The sequence below is a fragment of the Mustela erminea genome, chromosome 4, assembly GCF_009829155.1.
Source record: "Mustela erminea isolate mMusErm1 chromosome 4, mMusErm1.Pri, whole genome shotgun sequence".
Lineage (NCBI taxonomy): Eukaryota > Metazoa > Chordata > Mammalia > Carnivora > Mustelidae > Mustela > Mustela erminea.
The window spans coordinates 145,023,554-145,045,142 of NC_045617.1; the positions used below are offsets into that span (position 1 = coordinate 145,023,554).

At 41.6% G+C, this 21,589-nt stretch overlaps 1 protein-coding gene across 1 annotated transcript; it reads right to left on the bottom strand.

Moving 5' to 3' along the window:
* Positions 1-1,140: 1,140 nt before the first annotated feature.
* Positions 1,141-9,878, bottom strand: PRL (prolactin). Its single transcript, XM_032341382.1, has 5 exons — positions 9,851-9,878; positions 7,428-7,609; positions 5,399-5,506; positions 2,797-2,976; positions 1,141-1,332 (listed from the first exon to the last, which is right to left on the bottom strand). The coding sequence occupies exons 1-5, from the start codon at positions 9,876-9,878 to the stop codon at positions 1,141-1,143; spliced, it is 690 nt and encodes a 229-aa protein (XP_032197273.1).
* Positions 9,879-21,589: the final 11,711 nt, after the last annotated feature.

Genomic DNA, 21,589 nt, shown 5'->3' on the forward strand with positions numbered 1-21,589 from the left:
CAAGACGAGTTCAGTGGTACATGGTTGAAAACAGCCCCTGGAGAAGAATAATGCATTTCAGCTTTGAATCTGTCATGGTCCAAAGTGCTGTATGTTGAAATCCTAAACACTAGAAGGCAATTGTATTAGTAGGTGGGAGGTGATTAGTTATGAGGGTGGAGCCCTCATGATGGGCTTGGTACTCTCATAAAACAGATCCTCCTACCCCCAACTCTCCCTCCTCCAGTCCCTGGTTCCTTCTCCCTCCCAGGATCGCAGCAGGAGGTCTGTGACCTGGCCCGCCCTCCTACCCCCCCCCCCAGGGGTGGGTAGAGCGCCCTCACCTGGCCATACTGTGGAAATAAATTTCTGTTGTTTGTGAGTGTGGTGGTTTGTTACTGTAGCCAGAATGGACTGAGACGGTCGCCTAAGGAGTTGAAGATGGCTCAGTAAATCTCGTGCTATGTGGGGACATCACAGCCTCCGAGTGCTTCCATTATTTGTTGGAACACGGTGAGAGTTAGCCGAGAGCGTGCGGCAGACTCTCATTAGCAGTCCCAAGAACTCACTCTTCCTGGGAGCATGACCATCATGATGAATATTTACCTAATTCTTGGGTTCTTTTTTTTTTTTTTTATTTTTATTTATTTGACAGACAGAGATCACAAGTAGGCAGAGAGGCAGGCAGAGAGAGAAGGAGGAGGCAGGCTCCCTGCTAAGCAGAGAGCCCAATGTAAGGCTCGATCCCACGACCCTGGGATCATGACCTGAACCAAAGGCAGAGGCTTTAACCACTGAGCCACCCAGGCGCCCCCCTAATTCTTGCGTTTTAATGACGTGACCCGTAATAGTTTGCAGTGATTCTAAAGGAAGCTACTCATGGTCTTATTTGTAATGCTAGCTTCTGCTCTTTGTGACAGATGTCAATAAGAACTTCCCAATGGTCGTGATGGATTCTCTTGATTTTCTATGAAATGAAGACGAGAAACTTTGACAAATTGCCTTTTTTAAAATTTTGACATCTCTAAGGAGTCAGTTTTTATTTTTTAAGATGAGACCCATTACACCCAAGCCTGCATGAGAAAGCTGTAAAGCTAAGAGGAGCTTGCTATGGGACGGATCATTAAGAACCTTCCGGAAAGGGACGGTGGGGATGTGGGCTTAGCAGTTGCTGTCGTAGACGATCCGGCACTTCAGGAGCTTGAGATAATTGTCAATCTTGTGTGAATCCCTGCGTAGGCAGTGGAGCAGGTTATAAAAAGCAAAAAGGCGTGAGTCTTCATCAGCCATCTGCAGAGATGGAAGTCCTGACCAGACGGAGTAGACCTCGTTTTCTCTGACTCCAGGATGAACCTAATCGCCGAAAAGATAGTGACTTAGTATTACTCGTTTGTGCGTATCTTGGTTCCTGCTAATTGTCAAATTAAGATTTGGGCAAGAGGCCTGGACATAAAGCTCTCTAGACGGAGGCATGGGTTATTGAGCAAGTGTATCTGGAATCTATTCGTAGTCTAAAAAGTAGAAGCAGGGTTCGGGTGTGAGTGTCCTAACGTGTAGGTGATGAGCTGTGTGTGCAGCAGAGTAAATGGAGAACCACACGTTTGCTGTAGACTGAGAGAGAGTCCATTGCAATACTGTTGTGCCATATGTCTGTGTATTTATGGGCCGTACGTGTGTGTATGTGAATGTGACCAAGGGACAACTCAGGAGCTAGTCTCAGTTCTCTCGCCTGAGGGATCTATTTCATGTCCTGAGTCTTTTCTCTGATGTATTCTTTGTACCGTGTTTCTTCTGATAGTTCAGCACAATTACATTTATCTGTTTCCCGCTTCAAACCAGTTCTCTTCTCCGTGTAGTGTGTAGACAAAAGAAACAGTAAGGATTGCCCCTGATGGTTTGAGCTGCAGGTCTTTGTGACGTCTATCACAAAGATCTGCTGAAAGAGTCAGGAGAGTTTCACGATCTACCCAAGACCGATACCCGCCGCCTAAGGTCTATAAGCAATGGTTGCTTTGTTTTGAGACCTCTGGGGTGGGAGATGCTGAAGATAGTGTCTATGGGAAAGAGTGAGGGTGTGAGCAGTGACCCCTCAGTGGTGAGGGCTGGTGGTGGGCTGGGAAGCATGACAGTGAACACAAAAGGACACAGAGGAGTGTAAAGGAGGGGGACCCGAGTCTCTGTTCCTCCAGGCTGTGCAAGCTGGGGATCTCCAGAGGACTGAGAGACCCAGTAGGCAGCTTGGGAAGTGGGCATGTCAGCGGCTTTGAGAGCCACTGGATACACATGCGGTGTAATTGTAGACCCTGATCTGTTGAACTGTCTCCTACAGAGTAAGAATATTTTTTAAACTTGGGATTTCCTATTGGAATTTAAAGTATGGGTGTTTATAGTATATGTATTTGTTGCCTTGCTATATGTTTGTTTTTGGTGCTTGGGCCCTAAGATGAAATTTACTGTGCAAGGGTCAATGATAAGAATAAGAAGAAGCAAATGGTTAAAAAAAAAAGAAGAAGGGGCGCCTGGGTGGCTCAGTGGGTTAAGCCGCTGCCTTCGGCTCAGGTCATGATCTCAGGGTCCTGGGATCGAGTCCCGCATCGGGCTCTCTGCTCAGTGGGGAGCCTGCTTCCCCCTCTCTCTCCGCCTGCTTCCCTGCCTACTTGTGATCTCTGTCTCTCTCTCTGTGTCAAATAAATAAATAAAACCTAAAAAAGAAAAAAAACAACAACAAACAGAGAAGAGAGGTATTTCGGAACTTGCTTCTCACCATGGAGGTCACCTCTTTCTTCGATGAGGAAAACAAAACAGGAGGATACTCACCTGGCCAACTATCTTCTCCATACCCTCGAGAAGTCTTCTGTTTTGTTCCTCAATCTCGATGGCCCTGGAGAGAATCGAATCTGGGGCTTCTTGCATGCCCCGCACTTCTGAGACTAGATGATACAGGGGGTCGTTCCAGGAGCGCAGCACTCTGAGTATCAAGTTCAGAAGGTCTTCGTGCTATGTGACCACATAAAACAATCACATCAAAGAAAGCATAACACAGGGGGCGGCTGGGTGGCTCAGTGGGATAAGCGTCTGCCGTCAGCTCAGGTCATGATCCCAGAGTCCTGGGATCAAGCCCCACATCCGGCTCCCTGCTCAGCAGGGAATCTACTTCTCTGTCTCCCTCTGCTCCTCCTCCTGGTTCATGCCCTCTCCCAAATAAATAAATCAAATTTAAAGAAAGCATAGCACAGTGGGTTTAGTTGCTTGTGAGTTTTTGCTCGGAGAGGCTGACCTAAACGATCTCTTTGTGATTCCTATATGTATGAAAAAATGTTTGTAGGTGGTTAAAGTTGTAAAAATAAAAATGTTTAAGCTATGGACTTAGACTTTGCTAAAGTAAATATATATATATATCTGGCTTATTTGAATAACTACTTACTCTAACGAGAATGCTAGTTGATAGTGTGAGGAATTTTGTTTTCCTCGGAAGTTCTACCATCTGCCCAGTTAGTGAGTTTTTTCCTATTTGACAGCTCTGCTTGTCCAAAAAGAGCTTTGTTGGCTCTCGCGATGTGCCTCTAGTACCTGACTCAAGAAAGACAGATTCCACCAGGCGCCTGGGTGGCTCAATGGGTTAAAGCCTCTGCCTTTGGCTCAGGTCATAATCTCAGGGTCCTGGGATCGAGCCCCGCATCGGGCTCTCTGCTCAGCGGAGAGCCTGCTTCCTCCTCTCTCTCTACCTGCCTCTCTGCCTACTTGTGATCTCTGTCTGTCAAATAAATAAATAAAATCTTAAGAAAAATAAAGATTCCAGGAGTGCCAGTGACAATGTGCCCACATCCCATTCATCTGAGGACTCATTCATTTTAATGAGTCAAATCATTCTTTAATGGATTCACTTGTGATGTGTAGTTTTTATTTTGTATTAGAATGAAGAGCTGATGAAGAAGGCATGACCCCCATCAATATAGTCTCCTCAGTCTGTACCAGGCCCCGTCCCTGTGCTGCGACCAGAGCGCTCTCCCCCGCTGAGCCGTGCAGGTGAGTAAAACAGCGCCGTGCTGGGGGGAACGTCATCAGTGGAATTTACAAGGGCGCTCTGACCCTGATCTTCCCACGGTCAGGATCGCACACAAATCTCTTAGGAGCTACTTGTCTCTGATTTCCAAGGCTTGCTTTCCTGAGATCTGGGAACTAGTCTAGGGTAGAGGAAGTGAAGAGTGGAGAGGAACCCAGCAGACGCGGTGACAAAAACGTGTCCTGGGACATGAAGGAGGTGTAAGCCGTGAATGGCGTCTCGTTGGGCTCCTTGGAGCATAATGAGTAAGGGTGAGGGCTTCGAATTCGAGGAAGCGCAGACTCAGGGCTTACCTCCCCGTCACGACTCTGGACTTCCCCACCTCTGCCAGCTTCAGCTTCCTCATCTCTGCACGTGTAACAGCAGTGCCTATTGTCCTTGGGTTCTTTTTTGTGCGGATTAACTACGGTGATGCATGTCCATGGCTTGGTGAAGTGTCTGGCCAGGGGGTGGCCCTCAATACATTTTACCTCCTCCTCATCCTTCTCCATTCTTTCCCTTCATTTTATCGTCCTCATCAACATCAGTGCTAATAAGGAGCTTAGCAGGCGGCAAGAATGCGGGAACCCATTAACGAAGTTGTGACTGCTCGTATGGGGACATGGATGTGAAGAGGCTTAATTTAAGTCCCGTTAAGATGGTGCCTGTGGCTGGGAATCAGAAAGGAGAGATTCTTATGATTAAAAAAAAAATGGGGATAAATGATTGGGGCTTCCTGTGCAGACTTTGTGGTCATCAGGACAGAAACAATCGTTGTAGCAGGAGAAAAGAAACATAGTATTCGACAGGACCTGATCTGGGGAGAGACTTAGGATTCGGACGTGACAGGTGATGGAGGGGTCAGGGAAGAATGAAGCGAGAAGCAGGTGCCCGAGAAGCAGAAGGAGCATCAGAAGGGGAGCCTACAAAGTCTGGAAGAGATGGTCCACCAGGCTGGGGCTCGGTAATGTGGAATGCTGCCAGCGGAGGAGCCAAGGGTATCCCGAGATAAACACAACCGTATGCATGTCTTCCCCATCCCTGAGTCTGGCAAACCTTCTATTTTATACATGGAAGTCCAGTTCGGTTCAGGCTTTCATATGGTATAATAGATGCAGTCCTGGCTGGGTCCAAGGCACTGATTAAAATCAGGCTGGTTGCATGATCAACTTAGAGATTTATTTTGCTGCTATGGCGTTAAGTCCTCACTTGGTTTTACTGATGCTGCGTTGTTACAGGCTGCCATCTCTCTCTGAATACTTGTTCCTCCTCCATATTTCTCTGCATGTGTTTTAGCATTAGCTAACCCAGCACTGACAATCTATAGCGTGGGGACCCCTCAGCGGTACTGGTGAGAAACCCGGCGAGAAGACTCACGTGGATCTGCTGGGCTTGCTCCTTGTCTTCAGGGGTGGAGAGGGAGGAGGTGTGGCAGCTGTTGATGGCCTTGGTAATGAACCCCCGGCCCTGGGCATACCTTTTATCCTGAAAGTGAGCAAGCAAATTTAATTAGTTACAGTTGTTTGAGCATTGGTAAAATGAGCCCATTACCAGACTTAACACACTTGGTGTATAATTTTTTTTTAATGAGAATTACATAAAAAACTGAAACTAAAGAATTGAGAAAGGCACCTTTTCCCTGGCCTTTTATTTTGATTTTCTCTATCCATGCATTTTTTTTTTTATTCTAACTTTTCCAAATCCCAACCTCTTGCCTTTTTTGTGATTCCCTTGTTTAATTCTACCCTTTCCAAGAGTTACTACTTGGAAAGCAAACACTAAAAATACAAAAAAAAAAAAAAAAGAAGAAGAAGAAGAAGAAGAAAAGAAAGAAACCTTAAATATTTTGTTAACTATCCTCTTTCTTTAGTATTTGAGCCAATATCCTTGGGCATACATACCTATATCTTGCCATTTAATATTTTCTTTACTGGGTGTCCAAGCCGATATGCTCCCCTCATAAGTATAATAAAGTTCTAACTTTTCTTTGACTAACATCTGAATTCACCCCTGTACTTTACCATTTCATCATAGATGCGTAATACAATTTTGTTGATTGTCACAAAATGGTAAGTCTAAAAAAACAGGGTATAAAATTTTAGGAAATATTCATCAGTGGACTCAGAATTAGAACACACACACACACACACAACCACCAACAACAATAACCACAACACTAACGAGGCAAAGCATTGACATAAAGCGAATCTCTACCAAAAGCGATGAAAAATCTAAGGAGGTTGCCGGGAAGACATGAGAGACACCAGAATGACAGTCGAAGGCGGAGGATGAAAGGAAATCCAGCGAGTTCACAGAACGATGGGATGCGTGTTTATTACAAACATCGAGCCCCATTCTTTATGGTGACCCTCTGATTTACGGAACCTCTCCTACACGGTAGCACACAACTTTCGAAGTACCATAATCAGAAGGAGAATAGTGTTTCCTATCCTAAACCAATCCTTCAATTCTGGTTCTAAATCTGTAGGCTGGACATCTTAGAGCAATAATTTATAGCATTTTGCGGTTTCAGAAGAGCTATTATTGTTTGTGTCCCTGACATGGATTCAGCTTAGTTTAACTTTCTTCGATTAAGTCCATTCCAGCCAGCGCGATTCTCATTTATTAGAGACCTGGGATGCTTGGTGACGAATGCCTCGGGAGACACAGACCCCACACACAAGGACGAGCACTCAGCATGCTTCCTTTTACCCGAGCTCCCCCAGAAGTGCTTTATGCCACCATGTTGTTATGGAGTGATTGGTTGTGTCTTCCCAAAATTCCAATGGTGAAGTCCTGACTCCCAGTCCGATATATTTGAAGATGGGCCTTTTATGGAGGTCAGCAAGGTGAAATGAAGTCTTCAGGGTGGATCCTTGACCCACGAGGATTACTGTCCTTACAAGAAGAGACCCCAGAGAATCGCCCGCCCCTGCCTTCTACCTTCTATCTTCTACCACCGGGAGGACAGGGAAAGGCAAGATGGGAAGATGTTTGCCCTTATCACAACCTGACCACGTTGGCATCCTGGTCTCATACCACCAGTCTCCAGAACTGCCCAAAAGTCCATCTCTGTGGAAGCCACGCAACCTACAGGATTCTGTGACAGCAGCCCCATCTGGCTAATGCAGGCGCTTAATTAACATTCATCAGAAAGTTTTTTTTTAAAGAAAATGAATTAAAGGAAAACTTTAAAGAGTTATTATACTCTTAAAGAATCTTTCAGGTGTCATCAAACTGTCCCTTTCTTCTTGTCCCCCATTTTAGGAGCCAATGGCTTTTTTACGTTAAAAATCATGTTATTTGAGATTCGGCTCTGGCAGCTTTCCTGTCTCAAGGGTAGGCTAGTCCCCTCATGCCCAGGAAGCTTCCCCTTCCGGGAAGAAGCAACAAGTGCAGTACTTACGAATTCGTTGAACATCTCTGAGGAGAGGTTATGGATGTAATGGGAAAGGATGACCGCGCGGTCAAACAGGTCTCGGAGGGACACCTGGCAGTTGACAGCACCGGTGGGACAGATGGGCAGGGAGGTCACGCCCTGGCACAGGAGCAGGTCTGACACCAGCAGCAGCAGGGGCAGGAGAGACCCTGCTCAGATAGAAACACCAAGCACGGTGAGATGGTCTGTTCGGAGGAGGTTATCAGAAGTCCTGTCCCCCGCTCCATGTGATTTGGGACTGTGATAGCCCGGGGTAGGGAAGAGCCAACACCTCCCACTGTGTAAATTTCAATATGTAATTATATTTTCACAGAGACATAGTTGGAGAAGCGGGTCCTCCCTGCATTTTAGTCTTGCTCCCAGGAGAGCTTCCCTACTTTGCAAACATTCGGAGCTTAAATGAACTCTGAGTCAGGGTAAGTCATTCTTCTAAGGGCGTTGTACTTCTTGGGGGTTTCTGCAGGCTTCCAGCAGCGCCGGGCTCTCTGTGTGTCTGTCATCTTTGAAACTCTTGTGTTGACGACTACTTGCATTTTAGACCCCAGAATGGTAGACCTCTGTATGTTTTACTTTCATGCCTGATCAGAATAAATATGATTGACGATGGCAGATACGGAGTACAAAGGGAACCGAATCAGGAAGCGGTGCCGTGGCCTAGATCTGATAACTCACCTTCATAACCCTATGCGATTCTTGACTCCTTGCCAAAAGCTTTGCATTTTTTTTTTAAATGTGTGTTTCCTAGTAACCTTGTGAGTGATGCGGCCTTCATTATTATCATCAAATTACACTGATGAAGCAGAAGGCTCAGAGAGGTTAAGTGATCTTCCTCCAGTCCTATTATTAGCTGGTGGAGGAGGCCTGACACCAGCGTTTTCGCTCTTACTGTGGCGTGTGATGTCCCGTACACCTGTGGGCGCCCAGGCTGCACCCAGGTCACCAGGGCGCCAGCAGTGGGCATGAGGACTCAGGGCTTGGAGAGTCACTTTCATTCCTTGAAAAGAATGGTATCTTGCCCTTAATGCCTGCGCACAATGGCCCTAGGAAGTTGGCTTGATCCCTTTCTTCTGTTCCATCTACAAAACTCCCCATTGTAAAATCTTAGACAATTAGTCAGAGATGACTTAGTTATCATTGTGATAGCTCAGCAGATGGGCAGATATGGACCTCCACCATATCAGTAATTTATACTTTCAAAAGGAAAGAAACCATCTATTAAAATCACTTATTAGCATCAATGAAACTACTCCAAAAGAATACCTAAATTAGAAATGTATTATCAGAAAACCAAGCTTTGATGGAAACCTCAGTAAATGTAATCAGAAATGTCTAGGATGACACGAGGCAAGTGCTGAAGATTTATGTGGGAAAAACTTCCTAAACCGAAATACCTACAAATATCTAAAATTTTTGTTAATAGAGACTGTAACTCACAACCTTCAGCGGCAAAAGGGAAGACAGAAATGTTGTGAGTCGTCGAACAGAATTCTAATTTTTCAAAAAACATGATATGTCCAAAAAGCTTATTTTAGAGCCTTTAGAGTCATGTAATTTATCTGAACGGATATTTTATCTACAGGTGTAAATAAAAAGTGTGCTACAGGTCGAGAAATTGGAATATTAGTTCTAGGAAATTCATCCCTTCATAGATAGTGTTTAACTCTGACTACATTTATCATCTGAAGGATTCTCAGTCTAAGAAGAGATAAAATAGATAAATGTTTTTGTTCTTCCTTTCGTTAAAATGAATTTTATGGTTGTTGCTAATTTCTTTTTCTTGCAAAGGTCAACCAAGAAAGTAACGATGGTTAATTATTACTAAGCTGTTTTTCTCTTTGAAATGTCATTTGGCTGAAACCCAGCTGACAAGGTATGATATGAGATACTTCTGCTGTCATTGTCTCTATGTTACGACTGCAGCGTTGAAAGCTTCACCAGGCTGACTCACATCAGAGTCCTGGGAACCAGAAAATGTTGGTGTGTACCTTCTGGAGTTGTGATAGGTCGGACCCATAGACATTGGACGTCTTATTCCAGGCCAGGGTTTCTCAACTTTGGCACTATTAGCATTTTTGAGCTGGATCACCCCTTGTTCTGGGAGGTGCCCTGTGCAAGCATCTCTGAGTTTTGCCTACTAGATAACAGGAGCACTCCCATTCTGAATTAAGGCAACCGGCACATCTCAGATGTTCGCTCGATGTCTCCATTTGAGAATGAACATCCTCCTGGGCTCTTGTACAACTGCTTTCCAGACCAGTGGCTAGATAGCTCTTCTAAACTCTGTAAACCTGAAACCTCTTGCTCAGAGAATATTAGCTGAAGTTTCAAATTAGTGCCACCCCCCTCACGAGTGTGGATAATTCAACAAATCCGTGAGTTGTTGCACGTACCTTTCAGCGACCACCCTTTGTCGTCCATGGTGGGGATACTTTCGAGAAACACACGTCGCCAGAGAAGGTCTGGAAGTCCAACAGCTTTCTCTCCCAGATATTGGCTTTATAAGCCTTTGACATCTTCATGAATATATTTAATCAGACCTTCCCTTTCCTTTTGCCAGTCATCTATTTCCGTCATTGAGATTACCCCCATAATTTCAAACATCAAATGGTATTTTATTTCTTATTCATATTCAGGAAGACCTACTGGCCAGAAATGAACGTTCGAGGAAGGATTTTGATTAATTAGACCGAAAGGAAATGAGAGAAATGATGAAGTGAGGTGTGGAGACTATTTTGGGTGAAAGGACCCGGACCACTACAGCAGTCATTTGATGTAAAATTTACCTTTATAGCTCTTGAATATAGCATTATATATCACTTAGGTGTCTCATGGAATCAGCGATGGGTATTCTTTTTTTCCTAGTTCAGAAGTGCCAGGTGAAGTCAAGATCTCAAAACCGACACAGGAAATATCAGAAAATAGAGAATAAGGAGAAAATAGGACCTTCGATCGCCCATCATGCGCCTGTTATTTTCACAGTCGTCTTTTTCTTGCTCTTACACATTCTCTTTTGCCCCTTTTAAAATGACATGTATGCATGGTACTTTGTTTTAAAATGGGTATTTTCATGCCTTCATTTCTTTTGACTTTAACGTTTATGTAAATTTAGGTTAGGGTCCCCAGTTTACAGATTAAAGGACAGAGGCCTGAAGACATTCGTTGTCAAGAATTTGAAGTCATTAGTCAAATGTAGATGCTGGAAGGGTTATTGCTTCATTAGGAATCAGGAGGGGTGTAAAGAAGACTTGGAAATGAATCATTTAACAACACAGTTGGGCATGGAAAAGAAATAAGAAATCACCCCGACCTTCGAGACTTTATTCTGGACAAGCAACATGGAGGTTTTCAAGGATGAACACACACTCACACACCCTGGGAATATGATGTAGTAAAAACAAAATTCTAGGCAATGATTTGCACTCTCCTCAAGGATAGAGTGGACAGACTTCACTAATTTATGATCACTTTATTTGTCTGACCCAGCCTCCCTCCAGGGCCAAGGTGACAAAAATTCATCTTTGATGGGCTCAAAAGCGCCATCCTCCTCTTAGAGATTTCCTAAATGAAATGATTTTAATGAATAAGAACTGGGTTATTGACGACTTTCTCTAATTTTTGAGTGCTTGCATCTAAAGCAGCCGTGACCTTTAGCTTCAATGTCACCATATGCCTCTCCCAGTTTTATGCAACAGGTGAGCTCATTTTTAAAATAATTCAGGGCATTTACTTTCTTCCATAGTTCCTGCTGCCACAGTTGGGCCTCAGCGATTTTCCAAGTGCTCTTCTGGAGACCTAGAAATCTCAACGAAGAGTCCCATCCCTTAAAAATCATCCTCCTCTTTGGTGAGTGCTGTGAAGTGTGTAAACCTGGTGATTCACAGACTTGTACCCCTGGGGATAAAAATATATGTTTATAAAAAATAAAAAATTAAAAAAAAAATCATCCTCCTAATTGCCTTAGCATAAGCCATGCTAGATTTTGTACCCTACGTATCAAGTGTGGTGATATATGGGCTCTCTCAGTCTGAAGGTGGGTCCGGATTTCATCGACCCTAGGTGGTGTCCATTTTTTAACGCTGGACAGTGAAAGTCTGAATTAATTTTTAAGAGAGCAGTGCCCCATGGCTGAAAAATTAATACTGCCCTCCATTTCTCTCTTCTTTTAGAAACTTAAGAGTAGGGAAAGCCGCCATAAGAACTGACAACATAATGTTACGACTTTTGTAGGCAGCCAGGAAAAAGCAGTCTAAGGACACCTGAGCTGTGTTCATTCTGGGAGGCCGAGTGATTTATTTGACTCCAAAGAAAGGCATGTTTCTCTGTAAACTCTCATTTGCTTCCTAGCTGCCTCACCACCCCCCATTTCCTGTTAATGGGATATTGCAATACCTAAATAATGCACAAGGCGTATTTTATGCAAAAAGTCATAGTGGTCTTATTTTTTTCTGCTATCTACATCACCTACCTTTCACCTTAATTTTTTGTTTTTAAAGATTTTATTTATTTATTTGACAGACAGAGATTACAAGTAGGCAGAGAGGCAGGCAGAGAGAGAGGAAGGGAAGCAGGCTCCCTGCTGAGCAGAGAGCCCGATATGGAGCTCTATCCCAGGACCCTGAGATCATGACCTGAGCCGAAGGCAGCGGCTTAACCCACTGAGCCACCCAGGCGCCCTCACCTTAATTTTTGTACATGGCTCTTTTAAAGATCTTTCTCTTTCCCAAACCCTGCCCTTAATTTAGAGCAATAAGGACACTCACTGAGAATAGACTTGTTTGTTTTTATTTACAAAACTTCATTTGTTTGCCATGTGTGGGCTTAGGATAAACTGGGAGCTGATGATTGATTTCTGTCAAGCAGCCAGATAAATTGCTAAAATGATGTTCAAGTTGCCAGGAAATTTTTAGTACCTGAAACTCGTGAACAATTTTGTCATCTCTTCTAAACGATTCTGATTTTTAACATGAAGTAACATCGGGGTTTTTTTCTTACTAATTAGGAATGGAGCTTGCAGTTTCTTTGAATTTTCTTTTGTTTGTTTTTAAATTTGGAATAATACTGTTTTTTCTTGTCTCATTGATGATGCAAAAATATTAAAAAGAACTCACAAAGCTTGAAAGCTGTCTACTGCAGGATATGGAGAACATTAAAAAGTAAAAGAAATTAAGAAGTTTAAAAATCATCACATAAGAGAATCACAGTCATATTTCAATTTATACTGGTCATGAATCGCCTTTAATAAAGTGAACGTTTCAAAGGATGAAAGGTGTACTGCTAGTGGATTTAAGAATTCCCAACCAGCGGTCTTGCAAAACCAGGACTGAAAGAACAGAGAGGTTACATGTTTTCGATATGAAATAATAAAATGTGAAAGGCACACTGGAGAAGGAATCAATCAGGATGGCCCTTTCTTGAACCGCACTGTTTTCAGGACAAGCAACAGTAATGATTTTGTTACATCCTCTGTGTATGTCAATTTCATGCATATTACGATGTATATTTTCCCTTAAGTGCCTGTATTTAATGCTTATCTCTGCCAGGGCTTTGCAGGTCATCAGCTTCCTTAAGTAACTCCAGAACCCAAGTTCTTAATTCGGTAGCAGTGTCTTCAGGGCATTTTCTCCTTTAATCAGAAAGCCATGATGGAAACTTCTGGAAATTTCTCCTGTAATTTATTTTCACTGATAAATATTCACGTCCTCTGCTCTAATTCTCTTGAGTTCTCAGCATTAGCTTGTCCTGTGAGTTTCTTGTCACATGTTTGTTCCCATCAACACGTCCCTTTGGACACATTTTAATGTGTGATATAGGACAATGACAGATCAGAGGAGAATGGGTGTGGAAACCGCAGAGTCCCCCTTTAAGATGACATTGTTTTCAAGGAAAAGCATCAGATATTGGCTGTGTGCTAATGTGAAATGGAGCAGATGTAGCATTTTTTTTTTTAAGATTTTATTTATTTGACAGAAAGAGACATAGTGAGAGAGAGAACACAAATAGGGGGAATGGGAGAGGGAGAAGCAGGCTTCCCACCAAGCAGGGAGCCCAACGTGTGGCTCAATCCCAGGACCCTAGGATCATGACCTGAGCCGAAGGCAGAGGCTTAACCCACTGAGCCACCCAGGTGTCCCGATAACTTTTCTTTTCTTTCTTTTTTTTTTTTATGAGTTTATTTATTTATTATTCGACAGAGAGATTGAGATCACAAGTAGGCAGAGAGGCAGGCAGAGAGGGGGAAGCAGGTTCCCTGCTGAGCAGAGAGCCCAACGCAGGGATTGATCCCAGGACCCTGAGATCATGACCTAAGCCAAAGGCAGAGGCTTTAACCCACTGAGCCACCCAGGCGCCCCTCAATAACTTTTTTTATAAAAGACTTTTCATACTCCAATATTTTGTACATGTGTGCGTGTGTGTGTGTGTGTGGGTGTGTGTGTGGGGGTGTGTGTGTGTATCTTCTACAATGGAAAGTGGATCTGAAGCATGCCCGCTTTCAGGGAGATAGATCTCTATATATAGATACGGACACACTCATGGAGTCGTCATCTAATAGGAAGTGGGACTCTGAGCCATTGCTACTTCAAGGGATAATTTTAAATTTTATAATTAGCACGGCCACGACCAAACAGAACTGAATGCTACAGCAACAGACCAGGGTCCCTGAGGGGGCCTGTACTCCCGGACAGACATTAATTCTTTAATTGTTCAATTGTGGTGAGACTAACGGGGCCCTTGAGGAGGGACTGGGGCAGTCGGGAGGAGTCAGGGTACATGAGATCAGGGCAACCGATCTTGTACTGATCCGAAGAGAACCTTCCGATAGTGTCAGAGCTCACAGGGCCATGCATGTCTTGACAGCTGTCATCTCTGCCTTCCTCCTCGGTTCATCATTTTCAGGATATTGAAAGGACTCAGACGAAGTAGGGCAGGTTCTTCATAGGAAATAATATACTTCAGTTCTAGTCTATACACCCATCATCCTATAATACGTTTTTCTCCTGGAATTTGCCTAAAATAGCTTCCCTGGGACATGCCCCTCTTTTTCCTTAATTTATTCATTAAATGCAAAATGTATTAGCAGCATAATATATGCTTTGATACTCGGGAGTAACTAAAGTGACATTTGTTTAGCAAAAAACTCTTTAGCATTTGGGGTTTAAATATAAATAATAATTATTAGATGGAATGTTCTATTGACCAAATGCTCTATACATTCACACACACACATAGACCTATACACTTATTTTATGCTTCTTATATATGTTTATATTCTCTGTGTAGGTAGATATTAGTGTGTGTATATCTATATGCATATATGCACTTCTAAATTACAAGGGCAAAGTAAAGTTACACCGTGATTATGAGGACTTTTGAGATAAGGAGATCTCAGAATTCTGGCTCTTCTTAATTCTAAAAAATGATTAAAAAAAAAAAGTAAGCTTAAAAAAACTGGCAAAATTACACCTGCTACCCAAGGTAGGACAGATGAGCAAGTTATTTTTTTCATGGCTCGGAGTGGGGAATCAATAGATAAAATCAAGCTAGTATTCTAAGAAAGGAAAGGAATCAACAGATGATGCAAATTTATTATAACCGCTAAAAATATGGGAAACAGATGATAAGTAAGCCTTCTAACTCAGAGAAAGGAAGTATTAGCAGGCACACACACATGTACACAAAATAAAAGATATTCTATTTAACAAGAGATAGGAAGTGTAGGGAATGTGAGCAGACACACACGTAATAAAAGTTAGAATAAGATCAAATCTCAAAACTATGGACAGGTTAATTATTAAAAGAAAAAAAAATGACTTAGTTTCTTTAAGGGTGGCAAATACCAGTCAGATGCTGGATACAAGTGATATACCTAGAAGAATTATTTTCGAAGGGTGAGGAGGTGGGAGCCGACACACATTGGCCATGGTCTGGAGACCATGTTGTTTGTCGTGACTGGATGCGGGGGTGATCCTGGCATCACTCAGGTAGAATCCAGAAATGCCGGTACGTACAACACTCAGCACAGTCACCAAAACCAAATGCTCCAGCATCTCAAACGTCAGTAGCTCCAATGTTGAGAAGCCCTCACCTAAGACGAAGTGACTAAGAGAACGTAAGTCAGGGAAGACAGAGAATGCACATCAGGTAAATTACTTAAAATTGCTGGGGTGACAACATGACTCCTAGTTGGGTTTAAGATTAAGGCAAGAAGGTTAAAAGGCCATCCTTCGTGATACTATAGACAGTCAGCAGTGGGGACGAAGCTGTCAACAGTCTTTATGCGTTTAATAGGATCCAAAACGTAAAGCGTAGACTTAAGAATGTGAGGGGAAATCAACCAGTACACAAGCGTCGGAGATCAAATGCGTGTGTGTATTTTAAACACCTATGAAACCTCTCTGATAAATGACATTATTCTCAGCCATAATGAAAATGGAACAATTTTCAACACCCCCCCCCTACACAAATACAACACATGGGAACAAGAATATATAAATAGTTCATTTTGTTTGGTTCTGTTTTCTCTTAATAGTCTCCAATGATTATTTCATTGCTAAATCAAAATGACTCCCAAGTCCCTAGCTATTGTCCATTCTGGGTCATTCAGCCCGTCCTTTCCCACGGAGTGTCCCACCTCGTGCCGTGACTACCTGTCACGGCCGTGAACTTGATCCCAACTCTGTCTTCCTTCCCTGCCTTCTCCTCTGAGATGCCATTTACTTGCTACACATTTCAGCCTAGACGTCTCCAACCAACATACTCTGAATAGCTGTTTAGTAACCCATACCTGCTCAGCTTTTCTCTTACACTGCCCTCCCCATCGCCCACACTTAACCTCCCAGAGTTGTGTTTATTTGCTTTTTTCCTCTTGTCTCCTCTGACTCCCTCTCCCTCCATCCCTGGCTGGCGATTATTCTGCCTCCTTCACTTACAAGAAATTTTCTTTTCTCCTCTTCCCAGGTTAGCTTGACCCGGATACTTCCACTAGCTTCTCCATTTCCTCCTACCTGTATCCATTTCAGTCTCAATCTGTTTATCCATCAGGAAGATTAGTCATCCTGAAGGGCAACTTCTGAACAATCTCTAATCTGTCGAAACCGTAGTTTTAGCGATCAGAGACACTAGAGAGTACATCTAACCCAACTGCTCATTGCACAGGAAAAGAAAAATTCATTGAGCATATTTGATTACTGACAGCTGGCCCAGTTTTTCTGCTTGCCACACTGGTTCTAGTTCTCCTTGCCTTCCAGGGGCACCTGGATGGCTCAGTGGGTTAAGCCTCTGTCTTCCCCTCAGGTCATGATCTCAGGGTCCTGGGATCGAGTCCCACATCGGGCTCTCTATTCAGTGAGGAGCCTGCTTCCCGCTTCCCGCTCTCTCTCTGCCTGTCTCTCTGCCTACTTGTGATCTCTGTCCATCAAATAAATAAATAAAATCTTTAAAAAAACAAGAACAAAAACACCTTCCTTGCCTTCCACATTCTTACTTCGGCCCACTGAACTTCTTGTACAGTTGAAGATAGTAAGTCTTACTGAGGACATGCAGATGTGACCTTGAAGACACACTGAGAAACACATTACTTCAAGCAAAAATGCCAAGGTAATTGAGTTCCCAAAGAGAGAGGAGAGAGAAATGGAATGTTTTAAACACTTTGAATCCTTTAAGGAAACACTGACACTGTCAGATAGAATTGGAGTGTGATTCTTAATCACGTTAAAAAAAAAAAAACTGCATTGGTTAAAATATTTCTTAATGAGTTATACAGATAAGGAATGAAGAGCCATTAATTTTATTTCTACTTCAAATTGGTCTTTGGTTTATCTGCCATTTTGGTCTCAAAGAATTCTTTTACTAATAGGAGTCTTGCTTGTGTCATAAAATCTTCATTTAACTTTTTCACTTGTCACTACTACATCATTCGTAGAATGAAAGTCAAAGAATTCTTGTAGATTAAAAAAAATTAAAAGGTTATCTGTCGGCCACTTGAGAGAAGCGATATTATTATTACCGTTGTATGTGATGTGGCATTTGAGGATCCCCTTTTCTATGGGCCATCTGTAGTCCTTCCTTCTATGATGAACTTAGTTCATGAGAAATAAAGTGTTTCTTCCAGAAAGGGACATTAATTTCATAGAGAGAGTGACTATAAGCTGTATGTTTCTGTTAATAACTGCAGAATTGGGGAGAGACTTGACTTTCAGCCGTGCCTGAAAATGATTTCCATTTATATAAATGAAAATCACGGATGTGTATATATGAAATTGTGAGAATGTTTCCATGTTTGGTTTACAGAAAGTTTCCCATTAAGGTCCCATCAATTACTTAGAAACACACATTTTATCATTGGGGAATATGTTTTGAAGGGAAGTATGTGAAATAACTCTATCCTCCAAACTCTTGTCTACATAAATGAAGTATTAAAAATGAAGCAATATCAATGACATTCGTTTGAAAGAGAACTTTAATCTCAGATGTCAAGACACAAAATTTTCTTTCCCATTAGTGTTTCAAGCAATTTCAACAAGTATGCTCTACATTAGTTTGCATGGATCTGTATCTGTGAGAACTTTAAAAATTCTTGTTTACATGTGAGCAAATTAGTTAAAAAACCATCAATCAAATTGTTTGCTAAGCTTTGTAGATGAAGCAACTGTTAGTGACATCATTAATAATTTTCACTTTTTGAACAATGATGATTAAAAGAATGTAGCCATTTTTTAGCTTTGGGATCAGAGTCCTGTAACATGTGTAGTGATGGGTAGATTTTATTAGAGTATTAACCTTAAAAATTGTATAAGTCACTTTTACTCAGTTTTTGCTGGGGAGGGGAGCAGTAGACATGTAAGTGTATCTGTTCTAAATTACTTAGATAATTGTCAAGGCGTCACTGTACATATCACAAAGATACATTTACATGTAAAATATGTTTTAATTTCTCATCCATGTCAATGTTTTTAGAAAATTTTTTTTTTAATTATATGTGTTACTTCTGTCATCTGTGTTATTTCTAGCAATATGATGTAAATTAAAAATCCCATCAAAATGATGCCATTGGGGCTTCCAGTGACTGCAGGAAGGTCAAAGATATGAAAGTGGAAGAAAGTCTGCTTTTGATGCATTTAAAAAATTTTTATAACATATATAAAATAAGAGGTGAAAACTTAGGTCTGATAGCATTTAATCACTCTAGCCCATTTACACTGATAACCAATGCTTCCTTCAAAGGTTAATTAAATTATGAACGCAGACCTGCAGAATATTTGTGTGTTTAAAAAATTCATTAAAAGTGGAATATACCTTCCTGTTTGGCCAATTCCTTAATGAATATATTTGCATTTAATAATAGCAGCCCACCTTTAGAGCTTTCCTGCTCATTTTCTCTGCCTTTATCCTAAGCAGACAGATTTCCAAGGTTAAGATCAAAGGCTCTGTGAAAATGTCGTGGGTTTGCCCTTGTCGGAAAAAAAATCTCCAAAGTCTTTTCTTGTAGTTTACTTCAATGTCATTCCAAGCAAAGGAAACTTTATCATCCCAAACATAAAACCAAAAATGTTGTTTTATAGTATTATGAAAGACTTGATTGTATATATTCTTCCTCCTGACTGATACATTTTAGCACACAGTTCATAAAAGATGACATTAAAGCTGTCTGCTTTCATTCCAGCCCCAAATTTCAAGTTTCTATCTTTAAGCATTCTCTTTTCAGAAAGGGCTATGTGGGAGGAAACTCCAGGATTTTGGATGAAGACATATGCTTGTTTCTTGGAACAAATCATGGGTTATTGTTTATTAGGGAGTTATATAGACTTGTGCTTAAACCATTGAGTAAGAAAAAGGAGTCCCATTATTATTGCATCATTTCTGGCTTGCTGGGGCTATCCTGCGTGATTGTGACTTTATAACCAAATTTGATGAGTATGATACATCATGCTTCGGGAAAGTTCCTGATTCTGCTCCTAAAGCTCTGTAAGTCAACAAGGGCCAGACTTTAGTTAAGGTATCGTGCGAAGGTCTCATGAAATCACATTGAATAACTCATGTGGATTAGTGGCTTCTCTGTACAGTACTTACTTAACTATATGTTGAATAATGTTAAGAATCCTCTGGTTGTTCTGATTATTTATTACTGCAAAAAAACACCCCAAATTTTGGTTTCTTAAAATAATAATATTAATCAATTTATTAATATGTCTCAGGATTGTTCCTCTGGGTCTTTCTTGCAGATTGCATCCAAGTGTTGGCTAGGGCCAAAGGTGTCTCCAAGGCTTCCTCAGTCAGATGTCTGGCATTTCATTGATGTAGTTGATGTTAACTCAGCGGGGGTTATCTAGTTGAATTCCTACTCATGGCCTCTCCATGTGATCTGGGCTTCCTCGCAGCATGGAGGCAGGGTTCCAAGATCAACCAGTCCAGACCTTGGAAGCTACATATCATTTCCTTCACTGGCATGCTCATATGGGAGTGGACAGAACAGATATATCTCTCAATGGGAGGGGCATCAACATACCACTGCAAGCAAGGTGTGTAGAATGGAAGATTTGGTTATGTACATCTTAGAAAACTTGGGCTGCATTCATCTTTGTCCTCTGGTGTGGCCGTTATGTTCCGTCCTTACATTCTTCTGCAAATGAACTTTGATGTCTACCTAGCTTCAGTCTTTTTTTACTCAACCCGGAACACATTTCCCCATATTCTAGCTCAGGGCTTGTCAATCAGGGACAGGTTCCTCCTTTGATCCAAAGGACTGCTTCTAAAACTACTTCTTGTAAGCCGGGACACAAGTCTGACAGAGGAAGGAATACTAGAAATAATTGTGGGGTTTTTTTTGTTTGTTTGTTTTGTTTTTCTAGAATCTGAATTAGGGGTCAGGAAACTTTTTGTGAGAGCCAGAGAGTAGATGTTTTAGGCTTGGCTAGCCAAGAGCCAAAATGAAGGATATAACATAGGTACTTACATAACCATTTTAAAATAGAAATAACATTCTTAGCTCATGACATGTTCAAAAGCAACTTGTTTGGTTGCGTTGGGCCTGCAAGCTATAGTTTGTTAACTTCTGGCCTAGATCATTAAGACAAAGGTCCAAGTTAAAAAGTTTAAGACCAGTGAATCATACTTCATTTGATTTTAGGAATGGGTCACTGTTGGAACCTGACTCTGTGATCTGATCACTGCAACTATTCTGCTGAATGCCCTCAATTCTGACTGCAAAGAGTTACCACACCATAGTTAGATGGACCTTTCATAAAACCTGTCGATTTAAGTTATAAAACTAGTGTGGGAGTGAATCCTACATACCCAGAGCTGGAAAGCAAAGAAGAAAGAGAAGGATCAAAAAGCAATGTTCAAAAAATTCAGCTCCTTTTTCCCCCCCCCTGCCTTCTTGTTGTTGTCGTTTTGAATGGGCCTTAGGGTAATTTATTTCAGCAAACATTATCACTTATTGTTCAATGCAGACCTACTCCCATCATTTTTTTATTTATTACCTATCTATATCATCTCTCTCTTCTTATTCCCTTCTGCCCTCCTTTTACTTTCCTTTTCCCACACTCGATCATTCTAATTTGTTCGTAGGAATTACTTTGTATGTGTTCCTGTAAGATGTGTATTGTTGTCGCGTGGGAATACATTTGTAATTTATCTCAGAGATATGGTCTTAGAGATTTCATCTAATCGACGTCGCGCTCATTGTTTCCATTGCTCTATTTCTAAGGTGAGTTCAGGTTGCTATGTGTACATGTACTCTGTCAATTCTAACTCCTTGTGATGCTTCATTGAATGTATTAACATTTTATTAGTCCACTCTTCCAAATAGCATCTATTCCTCTCTCACTATAAACAATTGCATGATAATTATTTGCATACATGCCTTTATGCGAAATATTGATAGAAAATTCTCTTGATAATCCAAATGAAATGAGGAATTTGTTGCTGTTGTGACTAAATCAGTGCTCCACTGATCCTCCCGAACTATTATAATTTCTGCATAAACACTAAATATATTGAAAAGAAACAACAGAAAATGTATTTACTAGGCGTATAAAGCCAATGATTATTCTATTGGGCCTAAATGTATTTACTTCCTTAGATTTGATTGAAGTGACAGTTACTGTCTTGAAAATGAATTATTATGACCT